The sequence below is a fragment of the Rhipicephalus sanguineus genome, chromosome 6 (assembly GCF_013339695.2).
Source record: "Rhipicephalus sanguineus isolate Rsan-2018 chromosome 6, BIME_Rsan_1.4, whole genome shotgun sequence".
Lineage (NCBI taxonomy): Eukaryota > Metazoa > Arthropoda > Arachnida > Ixodida > Ixodidae > Rhipicephalus > Rhipicephalus sanguineus.
Genome location: NC_051181.1, coordinates 156,950,551 through 156,969,510, shown reverse-complemented (window position 1 = coordinate 156,969,510; position 18,960 = coordinate 156,950,551). Strand labels below are relative to the sequence as shown.

Below are 18,960 nucleotides of genomic sequence, written 5' to 3'. Positions count from 1 at the left end.
AGATATTAAAACCAAGGAAGGTATAGGGGATGTTAATTGTACAGTTTTAACTGTATTGTAGTAATTATGATAAATGTGGGAAAAAAGTAACGCAGAACGGACAGCCAGGCTAGTTGGTCTTGATTCATAACGAAGTGAATCGTACAGCGCAGAATACAAGACGAAAGACGAAGAAGCATGCACGGACAGCGCTGACTCTCAACTGAAGGTTTATTGCAAACAATACAGGCGTAAACATGCACTCGCATGCGCAAAGAAAATTGATTACGAGCAAAAGAGAAGAACACGAGAGGTACCCCAACCTATTTACCGCCTGTGCGTGACATTCAAGAATTCAATTTCTTTATCGCTTAATGAGATAGAAAGCTGGATGATGCACTTCGCTCCATTTTTGTTAATATGGTACGCCGTGCGCGCTCATTGTCTTTTTGCACTGGCACCAGGTGGGGAGAGTGCCTGCCACTACCTTCGACAAAGCACCCGTAGTGCGCTAGAATGATGGTTCTCATTTCCCAATCCACGATAAAGGTGGTGAAAGTGAAGGCGACCATTATAACCAGTTGTGTACAGAGCTTATTTCTTTTAACCTCGAATTTATGGTGCGCTAGAACCAAACCACTCAAGGCCTAAACATTTCCTCTTAAATCACTGGCCACTGCAACCCGAAGCAATGCTTAAGAGAAGAGAGCTTCAACGGCGACAGCGGGGTGTGAGCTAAGGAGCTTCGCTCCTAAAAAAGTGTTCGACATTTACTGTCATGGCCACGAGCGGTGCAAACACTCCCAGGTTTGCATGCACATAAATACGCGATATAGTGTAAAGAGGACGACCACCGCCGTAGCTGAATTGGTAGAGCATTGGGCGCATTTCCGAAGGTTGCAGGTTCGGTTTCTGCCAGCGGCATGTTTTCTTTTCATCCACTTTACTTTCTTCACATTTATATCATAATTACTATAATACAGTTTAAACTGTACAATTAACGTCACCTATATCTTCCTTAGCTCCATTATCTGTTGGTCTTCATTAAGGTTGTATCAAACAAGGAAATGAGCCCTTGAAATTCCCTTCTTTTGTTCATGTAGCGAAACAAGAATACGTGTTCTAGACCCACTTGAACAGAAGTTATGGTGTATTGAACTTTCACAGCCAAAATCCCAGCTCGACAATCACTCACTTGCGAATGTTCAACACACCCTTAACTACTGTTCAAATGGGTTTAGAACATCCACTCTTGTTATATTATATAGTTTTAATTCTCGACTAATGTGATAGGCTGATATACTTTGCAACTCCCTATGTTTAGGAAAAATTTTTCTCACAAAAAAGCATGTGGAATGTTTCATATTTTAAAAACTACGTAACATATACAAACTCAGAAAGCTTCATCAAAATCAATCAAGAATTTTTAAGGAACATTAAAAAGCAGTGTACCTCCTCAAAAAAACCCCACTAACTGACGAATGCTGACCCTCAATGACAACTTACTGATGATACTTTATGCAGATTATCCAAGTCGACCACTGATGTGGCAAGCACCATCACTCCATGAAGGGTCTCAAGGGGCTGATCCCTTGAGATGCTGTACATCAGGCGAGACACACCATCATGTAAAAAGGTCTCGCGCAGCTGTGTCAGCAAGTGTGAGTGCATGGGTGCAGTTGCAATAATGAGGTGCTGGACATTGTGCTGCCTGAGAGCCAGGAACTGGTACAGGCCAGCGTCTAAGTAAAGAAAGCGGCAAGCTGCATTAAGGTCCGTGGCTATGCAAATGTAAAAAAACAGTTTCAGCATGAAAACACAACACAAATCCCTAGCATATCTATAGGCACCACACTGCAATGCCACTTTAATGCAATCTGCCTGCCATAGCAGTGCAATCTGCCCGTAATGCCGCTAAGGTATTAAAAAAAATTAAGGAATCCAACCATGCTGCCATCTAAAAATACAGCTCTTTATTAGAGACAATGTACATGTAACCACACCACAAATTAGATACACTTAACAGTCTAAGCACATGCATGTTAGTACACCTCCATGTCTTTAATGAAAATAGCGTAGGTGAAATTTATGATTAAATATGACCTTATCTTTCCTCATTAGCACTTCAAGTAAAAACATTATGTATAATTAATCTTAAACATTGCAGAAAATGGTACACCGATATGTCATGGTTACCATCATTTATGTAGAAGCGATCATTGCTGGCATGATGCATGAGGCCCATGTAAGCCATGTAGGGGCACAGTTGAGCTGCAAGGGGCAAGTTGGGGAGCCGACGAGAGAACAGACAGATGACAGGTGCTGAAAAGGACAGGAAGACTGATGTTAGGTTACTATTCTTTAGCATTTGCTGCTCGATAATTTGAACAAGAAATTACATGGATGGAAAATACAGTAAAACCTCGTTAATTTGGATTTCACGGGACTGGAAAAAATGTCTAAATTAACCGAATGCCAAATTATCGAAAGTATCAAGAAAAGAATAAACAAAGTGTCTCTTGCATCAGTGTACTTCAATTTTCTTAATGAATACATAAATTCAGTACTTATTTTGCATAAGAGCAGTGTAAAAGCCACAATTTGTCATTCGCAACTTCATTTACAATGTGACAGTGGCGGAAGACAGCCCAGTGTCTTAATTAGCCGGAAACGTGCTCTGCACTCCTCCCTTCTAATGCACCACCACCACGCACACATGACAATAATTTTTTTCGCCAGAAAATTGGCTGCCAACTGATCGTTCATCCATCACAATATATATAGCAGGCGAGTTTTATTGCAGCACGCGGACTGCAGCTGAAGCTCTTCCTCTTCAACAGCTTCCACTATGTTTGAGCTTCGTGACATTGTGCGCACATTGCCCGAAATCAAAACAAAGCTACTGAGTGTCGCATCCGCTATGGACGAAACTATGGACGCTAAAGAGACAATCATAACATCCACGCAGTTCTGAAGGTGCGCGTGCAGCATGCTTCCAGATTAGAAACCAAACTGCTGAGCACTGCATCTGCTGCTGAATAAACCTGGCTAGCTAATGCACAATCATGGATAGCGACTATGCAATTCTGAAGGCATGCAGCAGAAATGAAACTACTGCTTGTCGCAGCTTTGACCCCCGTCGCTATCGATGTTATCATATAGCACCTACGCAGTTTGTGTGGGCTGAGTAAAATAGAAAACGAAACAAGTTTGCCGCAGCCGATGAAGCCTCGGTCGCCAACAAAGTAATTGTGGTAAGATTGTGGATGGCGACTATGCCTTTCTGAAGGGCAGCAGCAGTTTCGGTTGTTCACAAACACCATTTTTGCTCCTGTGCTTTGCACATTTGTGACGCTTCGTGCTTGGCGTGCTCCAAAGGTAATCCGAATTAACTAAGTTGTGGCCAAATATGACCAAATTAACGAGAGTTTGATCTCCAGAACTAGAGAACACGTCCGAATTATCCAATTTTCCAAATTAACGGGGGTCGAATTAACGAGCTTTTACTGTATTCCTAACACATGTTATACAGTCAAACCTCATCATAACAAAGCTGCATCCATCATGAAAATACTTATAAACAGCAATTAATTGTAGGGCCCATTATTGTTGGAAACCACCATGGCTTCTCGATTCCAGCATACGAGAGTCTGTTAGCTGCCTGCTCATAAAGTTTACTTGCTATATGATGCCATCAGACGTTCACGAGCGTGGCCATTAGTAACATTGGCTAACATTCGCAGGGTTACACAGGTACCCTAGAAAGCAAACAGGGAAGCAGTTGCTACGAAAGCAGTACTCAATAAGCACCAGACACATAATGCAGAGGTTGTGGGTTGGCTCTCAATGGTGGCAAGCTGCTTTTCAGCCCACTTTCATTTCCCTTTACCTCACAATTATCATCATCAACCTAAATCCACTGCAGATGAAGGCCAGCCTCTCTCAATGATCTCCAATTTACCCTGCCTTGTGTGAGCCAATCCCATTACATGCCTGTGAATTTCTCAATTTTATCACTCCATCTAACACTCTGCTGTGCTCGGCCGCATGTACCTTGATAACCATTCCGCTGCTATAACTGACCACTGGTTAGTAGTCTGATGCATAATGTAGCATGCCAATGTCCTCCCCCTGTTTGTTCTATGGTCCCCTCTGTTCTGTTCCTATTTCTTAATAATGTTAGGCCTATAATTTTCTGTTCCATTGCATGCTGTGTGGTCCTCAACTTCCCATCAAGTTTCTTTGTTATCCTCCAAGTTTCTGCCCCACATAAGTGCGGGTAATACGTCAAGTGCAATACTGTAAACTAGGTTTGTGCATATTCGAGCACTTCGAATATTCGAATTCGCTTCAATTCGAATTTAAATTATCGGAAATTTCGTATTCGAAATGAATGAATAGGCATATATCAGTCCGCATGTAACCCCCTGTAACGGCGGTTTCACTGCAGCAGAGGAGTGCTATACCATGAATACATTTTTCCAGGGAAAATCCGCACTGCCGCGAAGCCCCTCTTCAAAGTTAAGAGGGGACAGTCCTGAATTTTTTAGATGCGAAGCATCTTATGGCGGAGTTCAAATTGGTGGTGTGTGGCGTGACTACCCTTACTGCGCATGCACAAAACCTCTCCACTCCCCTCTCTCCCCTTCCCCTCTCCACTTCCTTTTTCCCCCTTCCCTCTCTTCCCTTACACTCTGAAACGCGGGCTCGACATGCCGAAACGCTGCTTCGCATCGCCTCATGGTCCCCTTTAGCGGGAGATGGTGTGATTTTTTAAAAATTCTTTATCTATTAAGATGAAACTTGCCGAGTTTATGTATATTTGCCTGCAGATTTCAAATATGCAATTATTTGTTTAGTATAGCATGTGCTTTTTAAAATATCAAACATTTAATATGCTTTTTGGGAGCCCCAGTTTGCCTAAACAGAGTTGCAAAGTAATTAAGCACATCACAATGACCAGGAATGAGTACAGAATGCAAGAAAACAAGAATGGATGTTCTAAACCCATCTGAACAAATGTTATGAGATGAACATTCCAAACGAGCCTACGCCGAGCTGGGATTTCAGCCACAAGTATTTAACATACCACAACTTTTGTTCAAATGGGCTTAGAACATCCATTCCTGTTTTCTTGCACTCCGTATTCATTCCAGGTCATTCTAATGTGCTTAATTACTTTGAAACTCTCAGTTTAGGCAGACTATGGCTCTCAAAATGGCACTTGGAATTTAAAAACTGCACACTGCACTAGGAAAAAAATTGCACATTTTAAATCCGCATGCAAATATGCATAAACTCAGCAAGTTTCATTATAATTGGTAAAGCATTTTTAAAAAGCTTTCAGGTGAAGACTCCCATGAACATATTACCCTCACATCGATTCATCATTTTTGAAGTTTAAAAGCTTGTTATACCAGCTTACATGCTCCAAGTACATTAAACTTTAAACGTAACATATTTTACAGGTTATCACTTGCATTCTACCGAAAGTCAAATCCTGCTACTATTCGGTTGCTTCCACTTCCTTTGAACCAAAAAGAATGGCATTTGCACATGCCTTGTTTCAATTTAAAAAAAACAATATTGTGCAGGTTAGTTAGGTCATGACAAATATGCTCATTTTTCTTTATAATATGTGATATATACAATTCGAATTAGATTCGAAATTATTCAACCAAATCACTATTAGCTTCGAATTAACTTTGAAACTAAAATTTACTATTCACACAAGCCTACAGTAACTGTTCTTGCCCTCACATTTCTCACTAAATTTGATACCATTATGCTGCATGCATTTCATGCGTACTCATGCAGGTGTATGTTTGTGTGCGTACATGCCCCTCTTCATACTACTTCTATATCTAAGAAATGAAAATAAATTTGGATACTTTGGAACACTTCTTTACTTTTTTTTTTTATGGAGAAAAAGAACAAAACTATTTTAGTGATGGGGGATAAAGGGGAATTCAAGAGCTAACTCGGTGGTGCCCCAGGCTCAGGGCTCCACTGGCTTTCGCAGCCCAACGGACATGGCCTAGAAGCATGAATTGAGTCTCCGGGTCCAAGCTGGCAAGATGCGACTCCCACTGCTCCTTTTTAAAGCCTGTGCTATTGCTTAGAAATTTATTCAAACCTACTGGTTTTAGTTCACACACCTGTAAGATGTGGAAGAGAGTTGGTCAACTTCAAGCATGAAATGCTTTTAGCTCCCGTTGTTGGTGGCCTTCAAGTGACCTTGAGCCAAATGCCAGTGCCGTTATCCGGGCACTTCAAACAAGACATCCAGGGTTCTCAACAAGAACATACCGACATTCAGACGAGGTCGTCCAGGTATCGTCAATGAGACATCCAACAATCAGCCTAAAACTTTTAAAAAGTGCGGTCTTTGGCAGTCACCCTTTCACTTACAGGACCGCATTACATGCCCTGGTAGTGGTCCAAACAAGTTAGAAAATATACTGCTTTACCAGTTCTTCTTATAGTGTTTGTTCACACTACTACTGAATCTGTAACTTCTAGTACGCTGAACCCTTATTTACCTATTACAACAGTGATGCTCCAAAGGCAGATAGTGCATTGAATACCAGCGTCCAGCCTCTGCTCTTTTGAATGCCAGTGGTGGGTAAGTACAGCGCACTGCCAGAGATGGCAGTTTCACGACGCGAGTTCTCGCATTCTTTGATAGATGGCACCATAGTGTGTGTGGAGTGCCAGCCTGCTGTCACATTGTGACCTCCTCAACGGCCGCATAAGCTAGGCAAAGCCCAAGATTTATCTCGTGAAGTTACAGCAAATAATGGTATTGATATGGACGAGTGCACAGTTCACTGTGGTGTAGTTTATGCATGTTCGCAAGGGTTTGCACTTGCGAACATGCAAAAGATTATGGCTAGTATAATCTCCAACCAATCTGCTTTGCCAGTAGACATTTCATGCTTACAGCTACTCTCGATTATGGGAGAGCCAGCCATTTTTTTTATGAACCTTTTGTGAAGGTAGATAGAAGCTTTTCACTTAATGTTATAAGCCAGCATGAGCTTCCATAGATATCAAGGCAATCTAAATAGTTTTAGCTAAGAAAATGTAATTTTTTAATGTTACTGCTTAGCAAATGTAGTTCAGTGTCATTAGCTGTCACAATATCAGTGGAACTTAAGTGTAATATAAGATCTATGCAATGTAGGTTACTCAGCAAGAAAAGTACATTTTTCATGTTCATGTCCCCAAGATTCACTATTGCATGTTTTTCCAACTTGTCTCATAGCGATATCTTGTAAGGGGGTGTAAAAGGCCTCAAGCCATCTCTCTATAGCTTTTTTTCTCACCTTCCTCCTTTGCTCAATGAGAAATAAAGCTTCATTCGTTCGAAACATGAAAAGAAAAAGATACAGTGACAATGGTCCCTTCAACTATAGCTTTCCTAACTAACAGCAGTAGTGATAGCAAAAATGAGAGCTACCTGTGTGCTCCACTGGCGCTGGTGAGGTTGTGCTCTCCACATGGACTGGTGTGGTTGTGCTCTCCACGTGGACTGGTGTGGTTGTGCTCTTCACGTGCACTGGTGTGGTTGTGCTTGTTACATGGACTGGTGTGCTTGTGCTTGTTACATGGACTGGTGTGGTTGTGCTCTTCACATGGACTGTCGTGGTCGTGCTCTTCACGGGGACTGGTGTGGTTGTGCTCTTCACGTGCGCTGGTGTGGTTGTGCTTGCTACATGGACTGGTGTGGTTGTGCTTGTTACATGGACTGGTGTTGTCGTGCTCTTCACATGGACTGGCGTGGTCGTGCTCTTCACGTGGACTGGTGCGGTTGTGCTCTTCACGTGGACTGGTGTGGTTGTGCTCTTCATGTGGAATGGTGTGGTTGTGCTCTGCACATGGACTGGTGTGGTTGTACTTTCCACATGGACTGGTGTGGTTCTGGCAGGCTCTGTGATATCTACACATGAGGAAAGAGAAAGTTGCTTCATTCATACAGCTTGCAGAGTAGAATCATTGGTGGAAAATAGAGGGCCTCATTCATGCTGGTACAGTGCACAGATATGGGTGTATTATACATAATGCAAATGAGGGGAAGGCCATGAGCCTGTTGAATCGGCAGCATTTGAATGCCAATTAGTCTGTGATAAAAAGGGGCATCCATAAACTTATTGTATGTGGGAAAAGTGTCCTGATAACACTTGAATATTATGCTCTACACCTTTCATAATAGATTTTACAGACTCACTGAAGGAAAGACACACCTTGCTTGACACAAATTTGTCCAGACAATGCTTATATGGTCAGTGTGCTTGATTGGGCTGGTTGATGCATAGTAGAAGAAGGATAAAACAGCGCTTAAGACTGGACGAGATGAATACACAGACACGGCGCTGAACTAACAACCATGTTGTTACCACCAGGTTGTTAGCTCAGCGCCGTGTCTGTGTCTTCATCTCGTCCCGTCTTAAGCACCGTTTTATTCTTCGTTTATATGGTTTCGGGTAAGCGTTACTAAATTTTCTGTTAGCAAAAACAGCTTATTTTGAAATATACCATATTATGCAAAGGCAATCCAGAAAAGGTTGGTATGCTAACAAACAAAAATCACCTTCTGTCCTGTTGAGCTGTGAAGATATCATTTTAAGTCTTGTGATAGACTGTCTTGCGTTGCAGTCTCCCATCCAGTCTTCATACTCCACATAGAAAGCAGTGATGCAGCCCCGCTTGAGTTTACTGATAAACAGGGACATCTAAATATCGGAAAGAACATTGAATACATTGCTTTGCAGCTGCAAAAGGTGGATTAGGCTCAATTTTTTCTTTTTTGTACCTTATATAAATTACTCTTCAATACAAGATAACTCAATATTCTTCGCTTCATGCATACAGGACTAAACATGAGCTCCAAATAAAACAGAGTTCAGTTTATTAGTGTGGCCAAAACACATTTAGTTAACAAGGTATGTACTTTACCACATAAGAGGGCAAATACTGTAATATACAAAGTTTACTTTTGAATGCAGACTGCCTTGTACACTCGACACCACAGATTGAGCCTTTAAAAAAGTTTTTAACTATGTGCAAACAATATTTAAAATGGTACAGCAATTAACTTACCTGTTGGTGCATGACTCTTTCATCTTGAAATGAGTATATTATAGAGCCATTTTTCTGTACTGATTTTGTCAGGTTGTCGTCATATTCTGTCTGTCTTTTTGGATTTGGACACGTCTGGAAAGGAGTAAGCCACTTGGAATGAAGATAATTCAGGAACAGTCAACAGCTCTTCAATTTTAAAACTATTAAAAAGAAAAAAAAAGGCTGTTGAATGCTTGCACAGCACAATAAGCAAGAAAAAGCAGAGTTAGTGCCAAAACACAGGCACGTTACAGCCTGTACGTTGTACTGCTATGATCGCAAGATGTAGAAAGGGCATGCAGAAGACTGACTCCATAAAATGTTAAAAGTTGTGAAATGGCTTTCCTTCATGTGAACAGCAGTTGTGATCTAGAAGATGGGTAATCATGTTCATTTGTTACAAGTGGCTTTGGCAATGCTATTATTAATAGCCCATGAGAAGAGAGAATATATTTATGTATATATACCTAGGTTTGGGCAAACAATATTGTAGTATCAAGACTGGCATGTTAACAGCGACATAGGTTCTTCATGCAAGCTAATAAGTAACGATTGGCCTGTTGTTCCATCACTGAGTTCAAAGGACTGCCAATGCACACAACTTTATAAACAAATGTGGCGAATAGGTACATACAGGTATGTACTGCCAGGTTGTGAAAAAGCTTGTAGTTTAATGTTTAATAAGTTTATTTACATACTGCCAAACCACACACAGCCAATTTCCACGACCTCATTGAACTGTAGGTTCATTCAAGCGATGTTCACTTATGAAAGGTTTTACTGTGCAGCCGAATGCCTCTACAAAGAAATGACTTGAATAATGAACGTCTTTACGTATTGGCCGTACTGCTAACATTTCAGTGCATGATTTATACAGTGAAGTGACCAGAATAACCAAGTATTTTGAAGACCTTGAGCACTTTGTTATAACAGGGATGAAGCTTTAGATGAGAAAAAGATAGGAAAAAAAAAAGGCACTCACATCGACATAGTTGACCCAGTGTTCCTTGTCACAAGAAGAACTGTTGGTGTATTCAGTGCTGCTCAGGTGGTACTCAGTCACAACCATAGGCAGAGACAGACCTACTGCAGTCTTAAAGCCAGATTCCTGCACCAGCGCTGCCTGCAATGCAGTTCAAGTTCCAATGCACGCAACTATTTCAGATTTCACATGCCAAGAAATTTGCAGTATTTACAAGTCAGCTTACATTTCTGCCAGTTTAATTAGGCGCTCAGGTGAGGGTTTACACATACACAAAGAATAATTAAATTTTTGGCTTTTGAAGATGTAAACGAATAGCTTTTCACTATGATGCATCACTGTGACCAAAAATTAAGACAGCATCAAGCGAAACATTTTACATTCTGTAAGGGGAAAAAGAAAACGCAATAACCAAAGATAATATTTTCCATAAAAGGAAATTCTCGCTCAGACTCTTCATAATTCCTAAAAAGTATTAGGCGTAGAACTTGATTTTTTGAATAAAGAATGAAATGCTATTATTAAGAAAAAAATTTAGTAACCAATTGTTATACTACAACAGCATTGTAGCAGCAGATTTGTCAGCATTTAGCCACTCAGCCTTGAAAAATTAAAGCTAATGAAAGATTCATTCACAGAAGAGAATGAGTACTCTGGTTCAGTAGCCATAGCTTACCAAATTTTTGTAATCTTGTTCTACCACTGGTGTCAAAAAGGGATCTGTGATGACACATTTCGATGGCATAGAGTAATGGTGCTTCACAAGGACCAGTATATCACATTTCCTTAAATAGAGAGAAATGAGGAGAACATAAATGTCCAAGTAGTATAGAACTTGATAAGAGAACATCTCACTTCACTGTACAATTCCAGGTTACATGCGCATAAGTACGGCATTAAATTGTTAGTTGGTACAGGCAACCAGGGTTTAATTACAAGACCCATCATAAAGATAGTGGCCAAATACTTCCAGTTTGTTTGTATGTGCCAGGACTAGCAGTAAAAAATACAGCTGAGGATGGCAGATAACTAGATGGTGTGATGAAATAAAGAAGGTTGCAGGTGTAAGATGGAGTCAGCTGGCAAAGATAAGAGTAATTGTACATTGCTGGGAGACAGACTGATAATGAAGGTGATAATACTAAAAATAATAAAAAGGGATTATGAGCAACTGTGGCTCATGGGCACAAAGTTGAAAGCACTTCATAGTCCATCTCCAGTCCCCATGTTGTGTCTACTACAGTGTTCCTCTTCCCCCTATGCACAAGAATGCCTCAAGTTCCAGCTAGTTCCAACTGGCTTAGCTTTCTGTATGAAGAGTCTGCAGGCATTCCATAATTCAGAACAAGTGAGAGCACATCGCATGATAAGCCGTCACAACAAGCTTGGTGCAGTAGCAACATCTTACTGTACTCTTCATAAGACTCCACTAAACACCTTCGATGTTCTTGTCTTGCAATATTCCTGGCTCTGGCTTATTTCAAAGCTGCATGAATGCATATTTTTGTAAAGTACTTCATGCTTCATGTTATTATTTTTCTGGCAGGCTATATATTTTTTTCACACTGATGTCATGCAAGACGAAGCTACCAGGTCAGGTGCTACATTCTTACGAGAACATGTACGAGAGATCCCTTTCAGTGTGCTTTTGTTAAATAAGACAGGAAACACGATGCTGATCACTCCTATGAGGCATGATACTGGACACTGAGTCACACAAAAGTGTAAGTGCCACCAGAAATGATTGACTGAGAATATGTCCCCTGTTTGCTGACAAAGCCATACTTTTGTTACAACACAAAGGTACAGACGGGTCCACTGTTAAAGGGAACACTTGTGTGCAGGGCATGTTCAAATTTTGCTCTCTTGCAAAAGCACAGTGGCTTAGATTTGCATAAGACTACTGGTGGTTGACAGTTGCGACTCCTTTTGACAGAACAGTGCCATGCACGAAGAAAGTTTCCCTATCCACTTGCCTTTAGGGGGCCAGCAATATGAAGGGTGCTCATTTGAGTGTTCCCTTTAACAGTGGACTGTACTGTACATGTGAAAACAGAATTGATAGAAGGACAGGCAGACCCACAACACTTTTTTGCTTAGGTGAGCAAGAGCACATGTACGAAAACTCACCCTGCGAATTTCAGCAGCTGCTGCAAGTCACTCACACTTGTCAACCCGACAAGGAGAACGACTTGATCCTCAGCTTGACTGAAGAACTGCCATACTTTCTGCGTAAAAGAAGGGAGACAGGAATACCTTAATTTCTAGAAAATATACTGAAGTTACAATAAGTTTAACTAGGTACATTAGACAATATGTCAATGAATGTACAATTCAGCACTAAATAAAATGTCAGAATGCAGTATACATAGTATATAACCTTGACTATGCTCCAATTTAACATGGGTCTTATTAAACAAATAATTATGAAGAATAAGATACAAGAAAGAATGGAAACACTCAAAATAGGCATCAAGAGTTTCGAAGGAAATATAATAGAGAGCTCGTTGTTACATAATTTATAATGTATTTGGGTAAAAAAATTCTAAAAAAATAGTGTGCAGACTGCTGCACATGTTGTACACACTTAAATACTTATGTTGTATAAGCAAGAACGTATTATGTCTAAGGGTAAAAAAATGTCTTGTAGCCAATATTAAAAATTTTTCCGCAAATAAATCTCTTACCTCATGCAGACCATAAGCGTCTTTCATTGGGACATCGGTGAAGAAGAAGGCCAGCCCAGATATTTTGGCCAACTTTATTTTGTTTCCCCATAACTGAAGGTGATCTTTGAGTTTAGAATCTTCAAAGTGCATAAGGGTCTCGACAACACGAGGCTCTGGTGCCAGCAGTAATCCTTTCACCCAGTCTCTGTCCAGAGCCACAAGCTGGTCATAACCCAGATCTAAAGGTAAGAAAGCGGTATAGTAGGTGAGGCATTATTTATTCAGCCAGTTGCAACTGCTGGTTCGACACCACATTATGAGCACATTGCCAGGTTGAATATTGCAGTGTGCTTCACTGCCATAATCGTAATTTTAAAATGCAAGAGTTTTACTATGTGCTCCTCAAACATCACATGTGATGACAACAAAAGAGCATGCTGGTTTTCTAGCATCAGCACAAGATGTCTATTTCCACTTCCAGCGTCTTCGTTCACTTGCAATGTGCATTTGAATGCCTCTTAGACAAGTTCGGTCAGAAAGGAGCATAGATGTTGAGGACATCATACCCCGTCACATAAAGTAGGTATAACAGGCCTAGTAAGATGTGTCGTGTCGGGCACACCAGAGCATTGCACGAAACTTTCATGTTGTTGCAGATTCCAATGAAAGAAGGATCAACCTTTTTTTTTTCTCCCACGATGAGTAAGTATAAACCTCTCAAGAAAGTTGCCAAATATTCACGCCAAAGTGTATGTACAGTGCAGTAAAGCTCACAAATAAATCAACACAATCACTCAGTAAAACACACCTTAGTAAAATGCACAATGTTACCCTTGTTGCTGGGCAAAAGTAATGAAATAATTTGCTCAGTTAGCAGTCATATACAATAAAAACATGCATACATCGTGTGGCTGTGATGAGCTGTGTATTGCACAAGCCAGCTCAGGTGAAATCCTGTATGTATACAATCTTCCCTGAAAATTTTGCTGATTATGAAAGTGGTACAACAAGGTGCATGCTATTGTGACATTGCTGCAACTGCACCTCATTTCAAGCAGTAGATTCCTGTAGAGCCTACTCAATTTTCTTAATATGAGAGCAGGCCGGGTTCGATTACTTCAGTGCCATTGAAAGGATGACAGATGCTGCTGCCAGAATTTCAGTGGAATACTTATTTTTTGGAAGTGACAGTACCTGTTATGCACAAGCACGCATCAAGCACTCTTTAAAAGAAAAACAAATAACAAAACAGACTCACCAAGCCGAACTTGCACTTCTTTGGTATCTTCAGTCAGTGCAATGTTCATGTAGACAACATAATCGCACATTTGGGTCAAAAGATCTGGAAACCTGATTTCCCTTGTATAAACGCAGATCAGAGAGTCTGCAAATAAAAAAAAATCTGTATTATTTAGTAGCTCACCACATCCCCAGTTTTCTACTTTAGTTAACAAAACATTGCAAACGCATACATGGCCTGAAAAAGTCATTGGTGGGGTGTGTACACCTAATTTCTGATCTAAGTATGCTTCTACAGCATACCAATCTGAATTGTGTTGTGAGAAAGTCACACATGACACAAAAATGTCTGTCATCATTAGATATTCATTACAAGCATACATACTGCATGAGGGGGTGTAGCCAGGATTTTGTTTTGTGGGGGGTACTTACAAAAGCAGGCCCATCGGCCATACTCGTACACCAAGAGCCCAGAAACCTCATCTTTATTGCTGTAGTTGCATGGTATCTTCAGCGTCTACCAACTGCATCATAATTACTATTTTCAGTAGCAAAATTGACTTTCCAGTGTGGAGGCACATGGAGAGATTTAGGATTTTGGTCTGGTAATATGAACTATTTGTCATGCAGAGCTAATGAAACCGACAGACAATTCAGCCAAGGAAAATATAGGGAACATTATTTGTTTTTTTTTTTTTTAACTTTAGTGTAATGATTTTGACCTCAATTGAAAGGAATTAGAGAGCACAAAAAATAACCCTTTCCGTCGGTGGGATCTGAACCCACAACTTTCGAATTACTTGTCCAATGCTCTACCAATTATACTTTCCTTGGCTTAATTGTCTGTTGGTTTCATTAGTTGTGTCTAACAAAGAAACTAGCTCCTCGAACAATTCCCCTTCTTTCGTATTTGTCATGCAGAAGAGATAACTATGCCCCCATGGCGTCCACGTTTCCCCCAGCTCCCTCATGTTGCTTTGGTCGCCAACTCTTGAAAAGCTGGCCTACGTGAAAAACAACTTTCTCATTAGCCAGGCCCATAACGTGTGCTATGACAGATGGTTGATGTCACCTGCAAATTCATTTTAGCCACATCCACCAGTGGGCATGGCTGGAATGAACAGACTAAATAATTCATTCTACCATGGGATAAAAATATTAAGTTTACTGATCGCTCTGAGCTTCTGTAAACAAGTGACAGACCCAAAATCAGCCACAGCATTAAACATAGTGCTGGTTTCCTGAGGACTAGGCCTTAATTTGATCATTAGTTACACTTTTATTTATCTGTTTATTTGCTTTTAAGCAATAAAATTACACCTCTTCAACAACATATAAACACATGCGATAAGGACCAACAATTGGATATTACTGCACAGTGAACACTCTCGCAATGGGCATTCATTTCAATTGGGTGTCATTTCTGCCCATAGCTATAACTACGCAAGGACCCCAATGGGCGTCAGAAGTGCTCAGTGGTTGAAGGAATGAAGCTAGGAAAGGGGAGTGGTTACTTATTGTTCTGCTGACACACTTGAATTGGTAACTAAAGTCACAGCGGTCCTTGAGAATATCAGACAAAGGTGTGTAACCAATCATCGTGTCATCCACCAATACAAAAGCAACACTATGCCTAGCCTCACCATAAGAGAAACGAAGAAGTAACACTAGGAATTGAGATTCCTTTCACTCAGTTCCATGTTACTCATCATTTGCTAAGCTAACCCACACGGCAATGCTGCCAAAACACCACTATGACAACTGGAAAAGCATGAAAATGAATGGTAACATTGGAATACAATAGTTACATTATCCCAGTCCTTTGTATACATTGCTTATGCACATATTTACCCTCAAGAGAATCATTTCTTTGCACATACCTGGAGGACCCGTTGTCCTATGCTTGACTCGTGGACTGCGTGTTGTGGATGGCACATTTGCTGAGCAGTAAAACATAGCAAAAGAGTTTTATTATAAATGTAAAAAAACAACTGGTAAAAAAACTTTTTTCTGTCCTAGACATTTGACAAAACAGATTACTCATGCTATATAGTTTTGCAAATTGAAAAATGAGCCCATGACTTGTACAGACCAGATTTGTTGGTGATGAGTTGAGAGAGATGAGCCAATCTGGATGCTGGTGCCCTGTTCGCACAACTCCCAACCTGGTCCTCAGCGTCAACATAAAATGCCGCTACAGAAATGTATGGGTTTGTTATTGAGATGCTAGAGATCTGGAAAAAAAAATTTAGAATCATCACTTGCTGTGCTGCAGAAAAAGAAAAGGTATAGTCAAGCTAACTTCCTATGTATGCACATTGGCTTCGACAGTAGAATCACTATCGGAAGCATTTTTAGAACACAGAGACCCCATGTTCTTTTCATGAAAAGCTGGAGCACTTATAATGCAAAATATCAACAAACACAGAAGTCAGGAACATAGAAACCAATTTAAGTTTTACAATGTGCCTTTTGACTATGAAATATTCAGTTCTTTGTAGTAAAAATAGAACACAAGTAAGGTTTGCACTTACACGTTCTGCAATGGTCATTTCATCTTCATATACCATGAGCTCGGTGGGGTTATAGAGGCTAACAGGTCCATGTAATGCCCTTTCTTCTTTGCTGAATCCATAGCCAAAGCATGTCTTGTTTAGAGAATAAGAGAACAGAAATAACAGTAATAAAAAGGCCCAAGAGTAAGATAAAGGCAGATGGTAGGAAAAGATCTGTGAAATTAAATGAGGTAAAGGAGACCAAGGACCATTGGCCACTCAATGCTATAAGACACGTTTAAGAGTAAGCTTGATTTTCGATTTCGAATGCAAGAGTAAAAGTAGGTGCACTAGTCGATAGTACGACCGTGTCAAATTGTGGCACAGGAGGAGTCCTTGAGTATACGAAATGCTCACAACAGAAACAATTCAATTACTGGCTCATGGCTGCAGTGAAAACTGCGTGTGCCAAGTACGTTATGTGTACCTGCTACACAAGAGGTGACAGAGCACTGGTGTTTTCCATAGAACACATACAGAAATCCACATATTGGTAAACTGTGAAACCTGTATTAAACCATAAAATGCATACAATGTTAAGTCGCACATAAATACTAACAAAGTATAAGTTTCAATGTCGCTAAAGCTAACATAAAAAAGCAGAAAAATCTACACAAACCACTGCATAGCCATGCCAGTCTTCTTCAATGCAGGAATCACCAGGATCACTGTGCCTTTGGAAATGTCATAAGTGATCACAGGAAGAAACACTGATACAGCCAGCATTGCAGTGGCCCCACTGCCTTTCATTAACTCATCCTGTGGACCAAGAAAGGTTGCATGCTTATTTATGTGCGCATAGCGCCTACATCCCAAAAGAAAACATAAAATTAACAACTTCACACACACTGCAAATGTGTAACTTATTTACAATCCCGGTGAAGTGTTTGTACACACATGCTTAATACAAAAATATTAATTCATATATACGGTGGTTTCTCTCTTTGATATTACTTTTTCTTACTCACTTGCCTGGCTGCACTTCATGAACAAAACTATAAGATTGCAAGAACTGGTATCATGGAGCAGCACTGCATAGAAGTTCCTACAATGAAAGGCCATCACACGCTTCACCGAACTAACCTTTCAACATACAGCCCAATCAACCTTCCATAGAAACATAAGGAATACTTTGTTCAGTAAAATATTCTGTTGTATCATTCAAATTGCAATATGGCAACACTGCAGCATGGAAAGAGTTGCCATGTGGAATTACTGTAGGCTTTCATGTGCGACTTGAAATGATTTTTTAAGGCCTTCTTGGTGCACGTATGACATGATTTAGGTATGCAAAATGAAGACACAACATGAAAGAAAGAGGGTTAACAAAAGGCAAGTGTTTGTCCCATGGCTACTCCTTTTCCTGCTGTTCTGTGTCCTTCTGTGCTCTCAATTAAATCATGTCAACTTTTATGTGTCTACCACACAGTTGCAAATCAAGGAGCACTGTCCTGTGTATTGCCTTTCCTTTGTTTCCCCATTTTCACGAGTGCTGCACAAATTGCACTATAATGTGCACCAACTTGCTCCGTTCGTGATACCAGCGGTTACTACTGGTGTTTGAATGTTATATAGTATTCTATAAAGCTCTGCATTGTTTTTCTACACTGTCGGAAAGAGTTGGAAAAATAACGGTTTAATGTAAACTTCTCTGGAAGAGTTAAGTTTACTGTGGAGTATATTCACTGCTTACCAGCAACATGGGATTATCGTACTTGAAGTACAACGAACTGTTAATCAAGCACTTGGAGTGTTTTTCAAGACTGTCGGGAAGAACAACCACATAGTCCGAGCACCTGCAATAAGAAAGGCAATATTCGAATCACCTTCCCAATACAATGTTTCAACTAAAACTTGCTACATCCACATTTGATTTGAATTGATTTGCAATTCAGTTTTACGTTATGTTTGGGAACTATTTCAATCCTAATGTAAAAGCCATCATTGATCAAATCGCTAGAAAAATGAGAGAAGTACAGGCAAATCAACTCACTTTCCAAGCTCAGATATAACTTTGTTCAGTGTTGAGTGCTGTGCTCCAGTTACCAAAGTAAATTTCTTTCGCTTGTCATTCTCTTTGAACAACTTCCACATTTCCTGTGTGGAGATACCATTCATGTATAGAAACCTCCCTAAATATAGCCAGAAATTTTATTTACAGCAGATGGATATTATGCATACCATTGCAGTCTTCAACAGAATATCAGCACTTGTATTTGGGCTGACAAACAGTGCATAACCATCCATATTCATGGTGGTGAGTGCCCTCAGCACCACTTTGCTAAAACCAGAGTCATATCTGGAAATGCTATGAGCCACACCTCTTGAAAGCAGCAGCTCGGTATTGCCAGAAGGAAAGCCTTGATCACCTGCCAAAGGCAACGATTCAAGTCAACTTTATTTTGAACAAGTA

At 40.3% G+C, this 18,960-nt stretch overlaps 1 protein-coding gene across 1 annotated transcript in view; it reads right to left on the bottom strand.

Moving 5' to 3' along the window:
• Window positions 1-18,913, bottom strand: part of LOC119396849 (uncharacterized) — a 30,955-nt gene extending 12,042 nt beyond the window's left edge. Inside the window, exons 1-17 of the mRNA XM_049416644.1 lie at window positions 18,729-18,913; window positions 18,541-18,644; window positions 18,241-18,343; window positions 17,167-17,306; window positions 16,527-16,640; window positions 16,085-16,226; window positions 15,873-15,932; window positions 14,012-14,137; window positions 12,772-12,992; window positions 12,215-12,312; window positions 10,761-10,869; window positions 10,085-10,225; window positions 9,082-9,195; window positions 8,573-8,714; window positions 7,442-7,921; window positions 2,176-2,301; window positions 1,486-1,721 (exon numbers count right to left, since the gene is read on the bottom strand). Of these exons, the coding sequence (XP_049272601.1) occupies window positions 1,486-1,721; window positions 2,176-2,301; window positions 7,442-7,921; window positions 8,573-8,714; window positions 9,082-9,195; window positions 10,085-10,225; window positions 10,761-10,869; window positions 12,215-12,312; window positions 12,772-12,992; window positions 14,012-14,137; window positions 15,873-15,932; window positions 16,085-16,226; window positions 16,527-16,562 (2,031 nt within the window). The 5' untranslated portion in view covers window positions 16,563-16,640; window positions 17,167-17,306; window positions 18,241-18,343; window positions 18,541-18,644; window positions 18,729-18,913. The remainder of the gene's footprint in view (window positions 1-1,485; window positions 1,722-2,175; window positions 2,302-7,441; window positions 7,922-8,572; window positions 8,715-9,081; window positions 9,196-10,084; window positions 10,226-10,760; window positions 10,870-12,214; window positions 12,313-12,771; window positions 12,993-14,011; window positions 14,138-15,872; window positions 15,933-16,084; window positions 16,227-16,526; window positions 16,641-17,166; window positions 17,307-18,240; window positions 18,344-18,540; window positions 18,645-18,728) is intronic.
• Between the last annotated feature and the right edge of the window lie 47 nt (window positions 18,914-18,960).